This window comes from Lepisma saccharinum, chromosome 4 (genome assembly GCF_977018435.1).
Source record: "Lepisma saccharinum chromosome 4, izLepSacc3.1, whole genome shotgun sequence".
Lineage (NCBI taxonomy): Eukaryota > Metazoa > Arthropoda > Insecta > Zygentoma > Lepismatidae > Lepisma > Lepisma saccharinum.
Window position 1 is genome coordinate 102,385,459 of NC_139232.1, and position 18,325 is coordinate 102,403,783.

Genomic DNA, 18,325 nt, shown 5'->3' on the forward strand with positions numbered 1-18,325 from the left:
TGTATTGTAGGGCTCCAACATTGATGGCTCAAAATGTTTAAAAAGATAAAATGACTTTAAAATTATTTTTAAATTAGCTTAAAAGTACTTTAGATATTAAGTGAGAGAGAGAATGCTTAGAAAAGTTATACTTCCATAAGTAAAAGGTAAAGAAAATAAAAGAGTAACCCCATTCTCGTTGCACATTGACATGAAGTCACATTCTCGTTGCACATTGACATGAAGTCACATGTAGGGAACGTGTCATTAAGGACCCCACATATTCACAATTCGGCCATTTGTGGAAGGGATGTGATCATCATCATGCTCTGGTTACCTTTATTTCCCAGGTACCCATTTTTAGAAGATGGGCGAACCCCAGGAATTGAACTTGGGTCTCTCCCACATGGCAGTCAGACACCCTAGAGACTTGACCACCATGGTTCACTTCACCCCTTCTAAAATTCTAGGTTCTGTTCAACCTCAGGCTGAGTGTATCTCCTTCTCGTTTGTCTCCTTATGCTTGTTGAAAGAAACTGTTTGTCTTGTTGTTAAGTCACAGTTGAATGAATTTGTTTTTCACTCTTTAAGTAACTAACTGTAAATAGCAATACAGATCATCATGTAATGTATGTACATTGACTGAATAACTGGCAGATTTTTATCTGTTTCATCCCCATTTAGTGAAACATAGACTTTCAATGTCGTAAATTTGTTTCATGTTGTTTGGAGCATAACAACAGATTTTTGCAGTATGTATAAATACCTATTTTGAGTGTTAGTGCGTATGTTGTATAATATTGCCTAAAATGCCTTTTGTTAGTTGCACCTTTCCCCCCCCCCCCCATCTTTTTGGCGTCTCAGAACATTCTAGAGTGTCATTTACCAGATTGCAACTCAGGTTTCAGATTCTGAGGACGAAAGGTTGAAAATGAAGAGGAATAAGATTCTTAACATTGGTTGTATTTCCTGTTATCACAATAAGCAACCTGAATAGTTTTTGGCTCGTATGTATATACGTGTGTGTTTGTTTGTTTATTGAAGGAAAGAAAGTGGCTTCAAAGGTCTGCCGATATTGTGGTAGTGACTATTAGCATTTCATTGGTGTCCATATCTTTCTCTTCATGACTGCATCGAATTGCCATTCAAGGTGTAAATGCATTATAGTGTGTGAAAGTGACGAAGGACAATTGAAGATTAAAATTGGTAAACGCTGTAAGTGCCGCAATAATTCAAACACCATTTTCCACGATAAACTGTGAAATGTGCCATGCTTTATAATGTGGTAAACATTAGATGTAGTTCTCTAAGTAGTTCAAAGGGCATGTAAAGAGGTCACTAGTTCTTACGGGCTGATGTGCGGAACGATGCGATTTCCCAACACTATCGCTTTTGACACTTACAACGTTTACCACTTTTAGTCCTCAATTGATATTACAAATTTGTGTTTACTGTATGTTTTGATGCCTTTTATATTTTATAATGCCGATTTAAGTGCCTACCTTCTTAAATTTTGGTGCTTATTTTATCAGTTTAAAGTGCCCCTTAATGATGATCCATTTTTTACATGCTACTTTCAGGATGCCAAAAGTGGTAAGACACCCCTGTTCCATGCATACGAAAATGCAAACGACGACATCATAAAACTGCTGAGGAAATATGGTGCTGATATTTATAAAGCAAATTTTGCTGGTTTTACACCAATAATGGCTGATAATAGCCAAGCTGCGAGAAGAACAGAATAAAATGTCAAAAGTTTTCTCAAGAGTTTTTACTTAGGACTCATCAAAGCTTTCATGTTGCAATTTTTGTGTTGTATTTGAGGTGTCCACCAGATATGGTAAGTATTTCCTACCAAAAAATGATATTTGACAAAAATAATCTGAGTTGTGTATGATGAAGTGTAGTTTTGTTGTGTGAATATCAGTAAATTCAACTTGCACTTCATGTAACCTGGAGCCATTTCTCACGGGCACTTTCCAAAATTTGTCACTTTTTCCATTCTGTTGGGAAGAAAATAAAGGGGACGTGGGGTGGGGTGTGGGTGGTGAACTATTTCAACAGTAGAACAATTTGCATTGAGTTTGTTTTGTCTTCCAAATAGTGTTGAATGAACTAGCTTTAATGCTAGATTGATAATAATATAATTTCTATTGAGGATTATTGTGTCAGTTTTTTTTTCCCCCCAAACGTTACAGATTCGTATTTCTTTTCTATGCTGTGTGGAGAGAAAAAATATAATGTATTGCTGTTGTTTTGTTTTGTATCATAGACTTATAATCATTAATGTGTAAAAGTACTTTTGTTTGGTAAGAAGTCTGGATGCAATAAAGAAATTAATGGTCACCAATTTACATTGCACGAACGGGATGCACACCGAGCGAAATCAAGTCAACAATTAATATAAATAGAACATATGTTTAAAATTTGAATCATTCATATAACTTTTATATACAATACATTTTTTAAATATTAAATTATGAGTTCTTATTGTTTGGTAACTAATTATTTCATTATTATTTATTTTTACAAGTATACATGAAGCAAAAGTGTTTATGCATTACAAAACAAAGTATTTCTGATGTTTATAAGCATATGGTGCAACATTGTGAATCAATGCAAAATGTGCACATTTTTAGTATATTTTCATTAAGTTCTTTTCTATTTTGTTCCTGATATCTTTATCACCAGTTTTACGTTTCATACACATTGTAATAATGATAAGTACAAGGTGCATTCAATATATAACCAGAATTTTGTAATAGCGTTACTCACCATTGAATATAGTTGCTACATTCATGTTATTTTTTGAAGTAGTCCCCTTCTCTATCGATACACTTCTGCCAACGGGCCACTAGCCAGTTAAAGTGCTTGTAAAAAAATATTTTGGTTGACCTGTCAACCAGGAATGTGTTGCCCTTTGAACTTCTTGATCAGATGCAAAGTGTTTCCCAGAAGGAGCCTCCTTGAGAGTTCCAAAGAGCCAATTATCGCTGGGTGCTAAGTCCGGTAAATAAGGGGGATGTGCTATAACTTCCATACGTAAGTCCTCAATGGTTTGAACAGTCGTAGCAGCAGTATGTGGACGGGCATTGTCGTGTTGCAAGCAAATTCCTTTTGAGACAAGTCCAGGACATTTTTGTCCGGCTTCAAATGATCCAGCAGTAAAGCACTATATGATTCACTGTTCACTGTTGTACCTTTGGTAAGGTAATCTTCAAGAATGACACCATTCCTGTTCCAAAAAACAGTCAACATAACTTTTCCAGCAGACGGCTGCGATCTCTCTTTCTTGGTCCTAGGAGAGGATGGATGGCAGTATCCCTCTCTTGCTTTCAGGGCGAAAGAAATGGATCCAAGACTCATCCCCAGTAACTATCCGACCAATGAAGTCGTCCTCCTCAGCTCTATAACGTTCCAGAAGGTGTTTTTCAAATCTTGCATCAGATGACGTGGGACCCATCTTGCAGAGACTTTTCTGAATCCCAGCCTGTCGTGGATGATCTTGTGTACTGATCCAACACTAATCTCCATTGCTAACTCAGCTACGGTGATGAGGCTATCTTCACGAATAACTGCTTCAACGGCATTCCACATGCCTTCACTCGTAACTGTGACCGATCAGCCAACACGTGGTTTGTCTTCCACACTTGTCACACCGCTTTTGAACTTATTCACCCACTTGTACACTTGGCATCTAGCCAAACACTTATCACCGTAAATTATGGTCATTCCTTGATAAATTTCAGCCAGGTTTACACCCTCAAAATGCAGAAAACGTATCACTGATCTCATCTCCGCTTTCGTACACTCTGTCACGGCCGTCATGATGCCAATCTACGGGGCTTCCACAGTTAACGCAGGGATTTTGCATGACACACTACATGGCTTCCGCGGTTAATGCAAGGGTACTTCCTAGAACAAGCGTATGAAGTTTCGTGATTGTGGACCTATTACAGGAGATTTTATTGCAAAATTCTGATTATATATTGAATGCCCCTTGTAAAAAGTGGGAATTGTTTAGTACGCAAATGCTCATTATAGATCTGATCATATTCAAAACGGTTTGATTTTTTAAATGTCAACTTCTCTCATATAATACAACTATCCTGTAACCAAGTTCATAGGATTTGTCAATACAATTGATACTCACATTTTGTGCTATATACAGTGGAACTTTTGATTTTCCTTTTTTCCAGGGGACCAAAATTTAAAACTTAAAATGCAGGAAAAATTTATAACGTAATGGTGCCATAAGGATTGAATGTATATTGTGGTAAAATGTAAAATCAGAGTTCCACTGTAAATATATTTAGTGAACTTTTGATGGAGTGTTCTTTCAAATCTGTCTTAAGGAAAATCATTGTTTCAATATTGTATAACATATAACAACATATTAATAAGTTGGTGTAGCTACCTACAACCTAAAATACAAGACACTTCTGTTTTTAGTCATGCAAAATTTAATTTTCAACATTTTGTGAAACATCCCAATATTAAAAAAAATAATAATCTGTTTGTTTTTTGCAACTACTGTACTCCAATGTAAAAATATTTCCTTAGATAACTCAGTCATCATCATGGATATTAGTAAAATTTTTCGGGGGAGCCTGGTGTTTAATATTTAACAAAATACATTGCACAGAAATTCAACAAATGATTTGTTTCTTCAAAATTAATATTATCATGTTATAACAATTTTTGAACAAAACATGAATTTATCTAGAATATGGAATTATATTATCTCATGTTACTGCAAGTTGTTAAGTAATGCTTACAGCTAGTTCAGATACTTCTCACAGCAAAGTGCTGAAGATGTATTTTTCACATGTATCAATTTCTCCTTGTATACACAAAATTAATGTTATCAACATTTGTTATTGCATAACATAAGTACTACATGTGTAACTGTGGATTACAGTAAAACAATGAGAGGCCAGTAAGGCCTAGCATGTCGTATGGTTGCTTATAGCATTGTTGCAAGCAGTAGGTTTTAGTTAAACAATATAATTGTAGACTTATAATAATTTACTATTGTATTTTCTATGTAGCTTGATGCTGCTTGTTGTAGTTTACAATGTAACATTCACTTCTCCATGTGTAAAAATGCCATATTATTCATCAAGTCAAGTTTAAGTCCCATGCCGGTATTTGTTCTTCCACTATTTTATTTATTTATATAATAGAGAACCAAAGTATAGGAATATTGTACTCATTGTCTCCAGAAATAGTGTACTCTTTACTGAAAGTATATATTTTTTCATTAACACGAAACTAGGTACTAATCAATGACTTAAAGCAAATCTCAGGATAAGTCGTAATTTTCTTAATTGTCATTGTGTTTAGTTTCTTTTTATTTGTACTACATAGACTTGGATACTTTTTTTTGTTTCTTTGTTTTTTGTATTAAATTTGTAGATTATTATATTTTTCCATAACTAGTTTGCTAATTCATGATTGGGAAAAGAGAGACGCGGTAGTATATAAATACGGAGAAACTAGTACTCACTTTTATCCGCGAAGCTGTTTTTTCTTCTTTTTCGATTAATTTCAGTGGCCACTGCCACCATCCTCGTTGGAACTTGCTGCGCTGTTGCTTGGCGTGCGTCTTTTGTTCGTAGTTCTCTGGCTGCCGTTAGGTGCGCTGTGCGTCTTGGTACGTTGTCTGCTATTTCCGGGCGATAACTGCTGCAGTAGTGGAATCCAAGTATGGTGCGCTTGCCCGCTATCGATGTTTAGTTCGTGCGGGAAGTGCATTATGGCGTGCGTTTCCTTGATTTTGGTGTCTATGAGCGTGTGGGCAGTGTGTTTGACTCGAACCTTTTGAATTTTATGGCTATTGTATTTGATATGTCTAGCAAGACCGGTAGTGGGTTGGGCTTTTTTCGCATCTGCTAGGTGCTGTTGGATTCTTTCATTGACAGATCTGATGGACCTGCCGATGTAATGAGCCTTGCACTCACACTCAGCATCATATACACCTGGGTTGTCAAGGGGGGAGAGGAAGTACCGTTTGTGCTTGTTCAGTTTGTCAGTTATTTTGGAGTTGGGTTTGTGCGCTACTTTGATGCCAAATGGGAGAAGGGCTTTGGCTATGCGGTTGGAAGTGGTGGGATGGTAGGGGAAGGCAAACCATTTATATTGGTCGCTGGGGGTTGGTTGTGGCTGGGTTGCTTGTGGATGGGTTGATTGTGGTAGGTTAGGGTGTCTGACCTGTATTTCCGCCTTACTGCACCAAGTGGAGAGTTGTGATTCAGTGTAGCCATGCTTCAGGGCTATTTCTGTGATGGTGGCTATCTCCTCTCGTAGATCCTCTTCTTTGCCACAGTAGGAGAAGGCTCTTCGATAAAAGTTTAGCCACACATTGGCTTTTTGCTTAGGGGGATGGCTAGAGAGAGCATGTATGTACTGGTTGCCTGCATCCGGTTTTCTGTAGACGGTGGTTGTGAATTTGTTAAGTGCACGGCTGATGGTGATGTCCAGGAAGTTGATTTTACCAAGTTTTTCATGCTCTACGGTGAAGTTGAGCCTGGGGTGGATGCTATTTAGTTTGTTCACTAGGAGGTTGAGTTCTTCTGCCTTTTGGTGCAGTAAGGCGGAAATACAGGTCAGACACCCTAACCTACCACAATCAACCCATCCACAAGCAACCCAGCCACAACCAACCCCCAGCGACCAATATAAATGGTTTGCCTTCCCCTACCATCCCACCACTTCCAACCGCATAGCCAAAGCCCTTCTCCCATTTGGCATCAAAGTAGCGCACAAACCCAACTCCAAAATAACTGACAAACTGAACAAGCACAAACGGTACTTCCTCTCCCCCCTTGACAACCCAGGTGTATATGATGCTGAGTGTGAGTGCAAGGCTCATTACATCGGCAGGTCCATCAGATCTGTCAATGAAAGAATCCAACAGCACCTAGCAGATGCGAAAAAAGCCCAACCCACTACCGGTCTTGCTAGACATATCAAATACAATAGCCATAAAATTCAAAAGGTTCGAGTCAAACACACTGCCCACACGCTCATAGACACCAAAATCAAGGAAACGCACGCCATAATGCACTTCCCGCACGAACTAAACATCGATAGCGGGCAAGCGCACCATACTTGGATTCCACTACTGCAGCAGTTATCGCCCGGAAATAGCAGACAACGTACCAAGACGCACAGCGCACCTAACGGCAGCCAGAGAACTACGAACAAAAGACGCACGCCAAGCAACAGCGCAGCAAGTTCCAACGAGGATGGTGGCAGTGGCCACTGAAATTAATCGAAAAAGAAGAAAAAACAGCTTCGCGGATAAAAGTGAGTACTAGTTTCTCCGTATTTAGTTTGCTAATCTTTATCAAAATTTGAAATGTAACTACATGTACTGCAATAAATGTATTTAATCAATTGTTGATTTTTAATTGCATTCTCTGAAGTGTTAAATTAAGCTTCATTGTTCAGATAAAATATAAAGCTACGGAAGTTTGTATGTTTATTTAGTATGTATTCCATGTTGCTCAATTGTGTGTATGTGTGTAAGTGTGAGAGATAGAGACAGATATATATATGACAAGCTGATTACTAATAGGTAAAGACAAAAATAGGCTCCTGGTTTAGAGTTCCAGTCATCTTCGCCCTCTCGAAAACCCGCCATCATCACCACTGGGCTCAGCCAGATCCCTTTTCTTTTATATCTCTTGTACCAACCTCTGTGGGAATGTTAGAACAGCATGCTAACAGTGCGTGAGTACTGGGTTTGAATCCCAACCTGGGCATGGGTGTTGTTTGAGAGTCTCCCTTCACCAGTTTCATCATATCTTCACTCCTCATCATCTTCGTGATTAGCCAAGAGTGACAGAAAAGCAAAGTAAAATAAACCAGATCTTGTGTGCCTCTAATGGAGGGAATTATGCTGTCATAGAAGCAGACGTTATTCCCTATTTTGAACATTTCTTTCAGTTCTCAAACCTTGAATGTCATGATAGGCAATTTGTCTACTGTTACAAAAACGGATGTGGTTGATTGTGTAAGTTTGTAAAATAGACTGGTTAAACAGTGATGCCACTAGCAGCAGATGTCCTGGATGTATGTTTCCAAATGAAACTTTCAACCTGCTTGCTCCTATCTTTTGCATTGAAAATCTATCGGAAAGAGAGAACTTTTTACAGTGACATCAGTTAGCAAAGGAAATAGTGAGGTGTATCACATGTCAGCGTAAAGACTATATTATGGTGAATATATAGATATTTTACTAATTACTTACAGATGAGGGATTAGTTAAGAAATTATGTAAGAAAATCGGGTATTTTTGAAAATGCATGAAAAATTGAAGCCCTCGGAACATAAACGTTTATAGCCCATATTTTAAAAAAAATGAATATATCTTACATGGTGAAAACTGATTGTAGAAGGTTATAGTTTGTTACTGTGACAGCAGTTAGAAAACAAAATACTAATGTCTATTGTATATTGGTTTGTAGACTAATGTTTATATAGTAAATTGTTGACGTGTTTCTTGAAAAACTACCCAATTTTCTTAAGGTTATTTCACCTCTAACCCTCTTATCAATGAGAAATGAGTAAATTATCCAGGTGTATCTAGAATCTAGTATTTACATTGATGTACGATACACATCATCTTTTTGTTTCCTAACTGCTCTCACTGTATTAAAAGTCACTCCTTGGTGATCATTTTGCAATGCTGAGGCATAGGGGCTTCGCTGCATGAGTGTTTGTTTGGAGACATACATCTGGGACACTGGCTCTGGTGAGGTCATGCTTAGCCAGTCCATTCCCAAATATTCCTGCATGCTCAGGGCAAGAGGAAAGCTCATTAGCAAGGTTTTATAGTAGGATCACCAACAAAAGAACCTGCGCTAAGGCACGTTTCCTATCCATCTTACTGGTGCATGCAGGAGAGGGGTAGAGTGGCATGAGTTGAATGGATTGAGGGGAAGATGCATGAAGGCTGTTCTGTTTGTGGTCACTTTACACCAGGGGTGGCTTCACGTCCCTACCAATAAGGAACCATTCCTTGCTTCTCCAATATGCAGAGTTCAGGAGTAATGTAGTACAAGCAGGCACGTATCTAGAAATATATTTCGGATGGGGTCTGAGGCAAGTGTCTAATAATTATAATTATTTTAATTTAAACATTATAATTATATTACATTAATTAAAATATTCAAATCAATATACTTTTATTACATGAATAGGTAAAAGACGACATAAGGATAGTGATATAACAGCACATATTCATTATCTAGCTTTCCTTTCATGTAGTTAAGATCGCCAAAATTTGTGAAAAAACAAAGGGCCGGGAAGGAAATTTATGTTGAAGAGAGAAAGAATTGAATATTTATTGAATATCAAAAATGATGTTAGATCCAGTTGATGAAAAGTAGTGTTCCTGGTAATATTTTATGCATATTATTATAAGTTAATATATCTTGTATAAATCTTCTTTGAGTCATATGATCGCAATATAATCCTTGCCTTATTGTCACCCTACTTATTGTTGGACGGAAATAAATAGCCTTCGATTAAACAAGTATATTTTCATTACTTAATTTTAGTTATTTTATTATTTCATTATCTTCATTCTTTAATTTAAGAACTTAGTAAGTCTTTTTCGAAGGGGTCCGGACCCCCCCCCCCCCAAATACATCCTTGTGTGCAAGTACTTTTTTGGTATTTCCATTAGTATCAAGTACAAGTGTAATTGCAATGGTATTTCATTACTTGCACTTAAATGTGTGCATGTAGTGTTATACTGGGAAAACATGTACTACAGAAAACAGATGTGATACCAGTGTAATTAAATATTCTAATAGGGTAAGTAAACATAACACGTTACTTTTGGAAGCAAACCAATGTTAACTTAAATGTGTTTGCTTTTTAGTATCTTACCCAGGTAAGTACATGCAAATCGCTCTTGTCTGCAAGGGCACCCACAGAGGAGGACCAGGGAGGCACTATCCTTTCCCTGAGATGTCTGGAAAACTTCAGAATTCCAATGATGAAATGTAGGCTAAACCCTTTGAGTGCCAAGTCCTTACAGGCATGTTTTTCATTGGATGAGGCATTTTCAGCACATACAGTCCCAACTGGCTCCAGTTAGCTTGAACATCAAAACTTTGAAGCCGGCATCAGGGATCCAGCACACTTTCAGGACTTGTTCTCTTCTTCTCATCATCCCAATTTGACTTCGGGGTGTAAGAGGTGTAGAATATCTCACGCTCTTTTTCCTTCATTTTTCTCCCTTCTCCTCTCCATAGAGTGGGATGAGGCTAAGCAGATAGGAAGGGAGAAGAGAATGCTAGTGAGAAAATGGAAGGAAGCCAAGGAAATAGAGAAGAAAGGTGAAGAGGACATAATGAACTGGAATGGGGGACTGAAGTTAAACAAAGAATGGAAGAAGGTGTTAGAAAGAGTGGAAAGGACAAGAGAGAAAGAGGAGAGGAAAAGGGAGAAAAATGAAGGAAAAAGAGCATGAGATATTCTTTATGAATATCTCTTCACATTCTATATGAAAGTAATTATGTTTAGCCTTTTAGGTGAAAGTACAGTTGGAAAGTGAAAGCCACCTGCTAGAAAGTTCCTAACAACTTTCTAATAGTCTGGAGGGAGTAATGTTTGTGTATATATAATCCCCTTTTTGTGTATCTTGTTACTTTTGTACTTGATACAGAGTCTGATGAAGACCTTGCTAGAAGGTTGAAACGTTACGTTTAGTTTATGTTTTTAATAAAATAAATTACTGCCTTGGTCAGCATATTTAGTTTTTACAATTATTAAACTGAATAGAACACATCATGCAAAGCTTAAGATGGCATGAAGAATTTACAGCAATCTTATCCTGTGAGCTTTCTTCGTGGCATATAAATCTACTGTTTTCTCCAGAAAATTATCAGTTGGAATCTTAGGTCCCTCAAATATCATGCAATGCATTAAAGTTCCTGGTAGCATTCTGCTTCTTGTCCTATCTAGTATCCTATTCATAGCATCCCGGTTGTCGTTATGGGAATGGTTAGAAGGACTTCACAGGGTTTTTTCAACTCTCAATATCCCACGTCAGCTATTAAGATTTTCAACAATGGATTGTCAGCTTCTGTATATATTCCATTATCACGCATCGACTTCACAAAAAGTTTGTAGGACTTGAGGTCAGCAAGAATGCCTTCCACCTTAAGCATGGGAAAATTAGCACAAAACCTTTTGACATCGGTGTCTTGCAAGTCTACTACTGACTGAAAGGTTTCAAATTGACTTGCGAATCTCATGGTATCAATATATTGATCGTTGAACCTGTTTTCCATTTCTTCAATTACACTTTCTGCGTATTCCTTCATCCCACAGAAAGTTTTCCTAGCATCTTCATCAGCAACCAGGTTTTCTTCAGATCCGATATTCAGTTCGGTCCGAATACTTTTTTTGCAGATCACTGTTGATGTTTTCACACTGATTTGCAATATCCTGCAAATACAATTTGGTTGAAGTAATTAGAGGGATGACTTTGGCCAGACTCAAATCCTTCTTTTGCAAAGCCTTGCCGAGGATAGAAAGTGCACTGAGGTAATAATGAAACTTTCATTTCTGATATCCAGCAAGATGCCTCCTGCCAGTGATGCAAGCTCCGCCCCTTCATTGTGGATATGCTCACAAGCCTTAAAAATTGACTTCAAGCTTCTGGAGACAGCGTTGACTATTCTGTAGTGCGACAACCATCTGACTTCAATACATTGTTGAATCTTGATAACTGGGTCATTGATTATTTCCTGAATATCGTGCAAAATATTTTCCTTTTTAGGCGACTTGCTAAACAAGTTGTAAATGTGTTAAAAACATGAAAAAAAATTACGTTTTGCTTTTTTTCCTGCAGGAAGCTGCTGCAAGGGACAAAATGTGCGCCCTACAATGCATATACAGAATCTCTTTGTGAGCCTTTTCCGAAAGCTTCTTTCTCACACCTCCAACATTCCCAGCCATATTTGAGGCAACATCAAAGCCGAAAGCAAGCTCTTCGTCAATAGTATTTGCAATAGTTTCTGCTCTTCCATTAGGAATTTTAACTATTGACAAAAACTTTTCCACAGGAATCTTATCCTCAACAACTCTGAACATTATGCTTAACTCCGTTTCATTTCTCAAAGAGACAATTTTGTCGGGGGCCGGTAGGTGGCACGAATGGGAGAGGAAAGAGGAGTTTACAGGATTCTCGTTGGGAAACCAGATGGTAAGAGACCTGTAGGAAGGCCAAGACGAAGATGGAGGGACAACGTTGAGATGGACCTAAAGGAAATCGGTAGGGATGGGAAAGAGTATATAGATCTTGCTCAAGATAGGGACAGATGGAAGGCCTGTGTTGCTGCAGCCATGAACCTTCGGGTTTAAGAAGGCTAGAGAGTTAGTTAGTTAGTTAGTTAGTAGATTCCCTCCGGGGGTGCGGAGCACCCCCGGAAAGGTGCCTGAAAAAATTTATATTAAAATAAATTGAAATAATCAAAGTATGGAACTCATCCAAGGAGCTGCTGTGGTCTGGTCGGTAGGGAGTCTCACAACCACATGGGAGATCAGGGTTCGATTCCTGAAATTGGTTGGAATTTTTCAAGCTCTTGTCCCCTATAATTCACATCTGGAATGTCTCGCTGTTCTTACCAACAAAACATTTTACAATAGTGAATGTTATTGTGGTTTGAAATCGGAAATTTAAACGTGCCACTGTAAACAATGGGATGGTGGACTGGTGGCTGTGTATTCTTGTCTGCCTAGCTATACATTACCCGCTTACAATGAACTGAACTTTTTTTTTTAGTTAATGCTCATTGTTCACACACACAAAAACATTGATGCAGCTGAGATACAAAACAACTTTCTTTCTCTTTTAAATCAAAGATGCCCTCATATTTTATTTTCAAGAATTGGTGTTTATTTTCAAGGCAATCACTCTGAAAGACGCGTGTGTCTGGAGTGCTTTTCTTTTCTCTGTCCTGCATAGGAATAACAATTCAAATTATTATTATTATTAGTAGTAGTATTAGTATTGTCGCAGATCTTTGAATGATAAATTGGTCATTTTTAATTTTCTTCACAGCATTTTTCAAATATTTCAAAAGCTCAAGGGCGAGTTTAAATCGCTTAAACCACCTTGCGTACGCCACTGGCTCACGGTACCGACTAATCGGGACTCTGCACAGCGCACACCTCTGGAATATTTGCATGTCAAAAATAAATCTCATTAAATACCGTATGATCAGATTTTTAGCCTACCACGAAAGCATTCCGCGCATTCTCCGTAGTCATCAGAAGATGAAATACGGCACTTGACAGAGAAGGTGTGTGACTTGCGTGCGATAAGTCATATTCTGAATCACAATCTGCATTTGAGAGCACCGTAGTTATAACTTGGTTATAATCTGTGGTGAGCAGTGCAGGCAGTACTTTGCAGTAATCTGTGCTTGGCAGGCAACCAACCAATGAAGAAACGGAAATTTGTTTTGATTTTGTTAAGTGCGGCAAATATGTGTGCCAAGATTAGTATACAGTTTGGTTTTCATAGACATAAAAAAAAAAATATATTCGTTTAAAAACTATGATTTAAATCAGAGTACATGTTCATACGTTGGAATTCGATTTCTGACGCAACAATTGATTTTTGGTAAGTTGTTGTTGTTTGTGTTCTTTTTATGTACCTTCACACGTTCTATAATTTAGCGACACCGGGATCCATCGACATCCAGGAAAACGCTGCACGGCATCGGCGCACTCAAGGTTGCCAGGGGTACCAGAAAGGTCTCGCCGAAAAGTAAAAATTTACTATCCTTCGGACACCTCTAATTTTTTCGTTTCGTCAATTTTTGACATTCGTACTTACGTATCTGCTTTGCGGAACATTCCTGAAAGTGTAGAACATCTAGAAATTGCAAAATAAGCGAAGGAGCGATTTTACAATACAGGGAATTTCTCCATTTTGTTTGAAATTCGGCATACTCACTAATTTTGGCCCCCTAATCACGAATCTGCAGTCAAAATTTGGCGCTCACACGTGGAAATAGCAAAATAATCGAAATTAAGTTCTTATTTCCACACCCTCGATTTCCGAATTTCCCGCCGGTTCCGGGCTCCGCCCCTGGGGTAATCGACCTACCGCCCCCAACCGCTATCGCGGCCCCGCCTCCGCTCCGCTCCGGCTTCCCGCCTATATCTATAGACTCCCTGTTAAGGGCATGTTAGAAAGTGGCCGGATTCACCTGCCCCCAAATAAGCGCCAAATTTATACGTGAGCGCCAAATTTTAAGTGCAGATTCGTGATTAGGAGACCCAAATTAGTAAGTAACCGAAAATTCAAACAAATTGGAGAAATTCCCTGTATTGTTAAATTATACCTAAGCGAAAATAAGGCGTTAGTTTTCGGAATGGAAACTGTCGATTTTCGCGATTTTTTTTGTTTCACAACCAAATATATATATTCCTGATACTACCACGACACCAAATTTTAACTATGTTTGCCTAACCTAACCACGTGCCAATGGTTCGTGGGGCTAGCGTCAATGGTTCGTGGGGCTAGCGCCAATGGTTCATGGGGCTAACGCCAATGGTTCGCAATTATTTCCAATTTCTAGATCCTGATACTAACACGACACCAAATTTTAACTATGTTTCCTAACCTACCACGCGCCAATGGTTCGTGGGGCTAGCTATTTTCCGTCGGAGAATTAATTTTCAACAAACGACATGAATTTCAGCTATGAAACATTCCCACATCACACAAAACACCTTCCCGATGTTCGACAATGCTAAAGGAACTTATTACGGTAAGTAATTTCTTCTGTAAAAATAAATAAATGTGTCCGAAGGATAGTAAACTAGTACCCACGTCTTTTTCTATTTATTATCACCCCTGGCGAGACCTTTCTGGTACCCCTGGCAACCTTGAGCGTGCCGATGCCCTGCAGCGTTTTCCTGGATGTCGATAGATCCCGGTGTCGCTAAGTTATAGAACGTATGTTCCGTGTGTTAAGATGACGCAACTTCATAGTCAGTGTTTCAGCCTCGCTGTGTTTTCACTAGAACATGACGTGTCGAGTATTTTTAATTTTTAAATTATTTTTTTTTAACTATGCTTGCCTAACCTAACCTAACCTTACGGGAAAATGGTTTTTGGGGCTAACGTCAATGGTTTGTGGGGTAACGTTACACTACACCGGAGACGGATTTCTTCAAATTTAGAGGAGAAAGTACTTACGCAAATCATTTTCTGTAGCGTTGTTGATGTTCGGGAATGTAGTTTTGATCCATTTTAATGCGAATGCATGTGGTTTTCTACCAAAAATCTATTTCCGACACGCTATTGCTGCTGCCGCCATTTGCTTTCTGCACGAGAGCACAATACGTGCTATTGCTGCTGCTACAACATGACGTGTCGAGGATGCGTCGTGAAGTTGTTGCCGGGTGTGGAAGATGCCGTGGAATTTGTAATTCCGATGTTGTCCGTATATGCTAAATTGAACGAAAGGAGTGCTAATGGAACCTAACATGCCTAACCTAACCTAGTAGGCATACCTCGTCCCCGTGATGGTTCTTGGGGCTATTGTATGTAAGAAATAGACATTATTTTCGTTAGAAATCCATTATTTCACCTAAAGAAAAGTTCTGCAATGCAGAATAGTACGTTAGAAATGTAAAAAATTGCGAAATAAATCATTGATAGGTGTCTCCGGTATAGTAAAGTAGTACCGTTTGGGGGGCTAACGTCAATGGTTTGTGACGCTAACGTCAGTGGTTTGCGACGTATTAGCATAATTTCAAATCCGGGCACGAAAGTAGGTATTTTCCGGTGAACGAGGTTGCAACACTGCATAAATCAACAAAACACTCGCACAACGTGCCCTGAAGCAGTACGCTATCGCCCGCCATAATGTGTTACAGAATCGAAATAACAAGTAACAGTAAGTACTCGTAAATGTAAGAAATAGGCATTATCTTAGTTAGAAATACATTATTTCATCTTAGGAAATATTCCGCATTCCAAAATAGTACGTTAGCAATGTAAAAAATATGATTTATAGGTGTTTCCCTTATACTATAATAGTACCGGCTCGTCTTTGTGTCCGCGTTGTGAATGCGTATGCTTTGCATTTGCGGTGCGTTGTGCGTGAAGAACAGATTCCAAAAACTTGTAGATAGTGTAAAATATGTTTATCCCCAGTAATAATTTAGTACATTGTTCAAAACCGTGCTTGCAGACAGCTGGCATCTTTTCAGGTAAGTACCTTTTTCTTTTTACACTTTCTGTTCACGATAGCCCCACTAACCATTCACGGGTAGCCCCACGAACTATTCACAATAGCCCCAAAAACCATGCACGGGTAGCCTCCAAAAACCATTCACGGGGACGAGGTATGCCTACGAGGTTAGGTTCCATTAGCACTCATTTCACCCCTAAATATGTGCTTCATCATCGAAAAATTTCCTCAGTATGTTCAATTACGCATATACGGACAACATCGGTTTTTATCGATTTCCTCCTCCAGGTTGAATTCCTTATACAATAACCTTTCCAACGATATATGACAACGTTTAGGTTAGAATAGTTAAAAATTGGTTTAAAAAGAAGAATGCGTAGCCCCACACACCATTCTTGCATAGCCCCACGAACCATTGACACATAGCCCCACAAACCATTTGTGGAAACGTACCTTCTTCAGTTACAAAAACACGTGTTTGGAAACACTGACCGGCATTGACCGTGATTACGTCATCGCACACAGGCAACATCCAGCTGGAAGGAAATGGATGGAACAGCTTTCGTGCATCGGTCACACATTTATATCGAAAAATAGATAATCTAACAGCAAAATTCAATGAACGATGCGAGAAAACACTTCCCGATCTTCACAACTATAAAGAAACTGCATTCGGTAAGTAATTTCTCCTGTAAATTTGAAGAAATCAGTTTTCCGGATATAACAAATTTACCAGAAGTGGTAAATTTTCCAGAAGCTGCATACAGGTTTCTTGTCCATATATTCTGACAGCTATTCGATTTTCTGAATTCGTTGTGTGATCTGCTCACCATTTCACCACCGAAAATTGTGGGTTTGAGTCAGGTCTGTAGATAGAGTTAACTAGAGTTCGTTGATGATGATTGATTTCATGTGTGAGTACTCACAACAACCATCTTGTGGGTCAAGCAATGTGTGTGTAGCTGAAAATAACATTGAAGTAAGACTTGAAGCTTTCCTGGCGACGGATGATGAATAGATTCTCTCGGGCTATCGACCAGGTGAGTTGTGGAAAATAATCTATTCATGAAAATAACATTGTTTTATGAGTTGGCCGACATCACGAAACTTGAGTTTTTGTAATTTATTTGCAAGTTCATATATTATATGTATTGGCTGGGGAAAAGGTTCTGATACCTTTCAATAAGTCAGTTTTCTTTGGTGATACAAACAATACTGATGCAAAGTTAAACACAAGAGATACTGGAAAATACCGTGAATTATTGATAAATGATCGTACATTCAGACAAATTTGTTTGGAGCCTATTTATTTTTTGTACACGATAGATATTAGTTTCTATTCTCACTTTAAAATTGTGCCAGCACAGCATACAGTTCCATAGTACCAGAAAAGTTGGAACTATCTGTGTATGTGTGTATGTTTATATACACAAGCACACTTCAGCTATGAGGCGAACACATTAAGTGATCGACTTTTGATCTCGCCACCAAAGCTCCCAGGTTTGACTACTGGCCTGTGCAAGGGCATTCTTTGTGAGTTGTTGTTCATCAGTTTCAACCAATCATCACTCATCTTCATCATTATGATAGCCAAAAGTTGCACTAAATAACAATACACTATTGATCAGCTTTATTAATTTGAAGTCAAAATTGCAAAGGCAATAAGCAATCTGTATTTTGCCTTAAAAATCATTGTAAATCTGCAGTTAAACAATTTCTTAAATTATAGATACGTAATTATTTCCATAATTTATTTTATTTATAATAATGAAGTAATAACCCAATATTCTGTAAATTAATTCGGTAATTATGCGATATCGCCCGAACACCTCTCACTCGTTTATTTCATTAATTTTAGCATTGATACTTACCTATTCTGCATTGCGGAAGATTCTTTAAGGTGAAGTTATGCATTTGTCCATAAAATAGTGTCAACTTTTCATATTACGAGTCATTATTTGTCTTCCTTGTTCCGCTTGGGTATCAGACAATATGGCATGCACTCGTCATGGATCATCGCGCGTCGTGCTTGTGTTTTGTCGATTTGGAGTAGGTATGTAGTGTTTCAACCTACTTCACCGAAAAATATCTACTTTCGTATTCATTAT

The 18,325-nt window shown here is 38.3% G+C and overlaps 1 protein-coding gene across 4 annotated transcripts in view; it reads left to right on the forward strand.

The window, feature by feature from the left end:
* The window catches only part of LOC145986684 (uncharacterized), a 140,760-nt gene extending 135,100 nt beyond the window's left edge, over positions 1-5,660 (forward strand). For all 4 annotated transcript variants that reach the window (XM_083120995.1, XM_083120993.1, XM_083120992.1 and 1 more), the window contains exon 7: positions 1,560-5,660. In XM_083120995.1, coding sequence (XP_082977121.1) covers positions 1,560-1,724 — 165 coding nt within the window. In that variant the 3' untranslated portion in view covers positions 1,725-5,660. The remainder of the gene's footprint in view (positions 1-1,559) is intronic.
* The last annotated feature ends 12,665 nt before the right edge of the window (positions 5,661-18,325 follow it).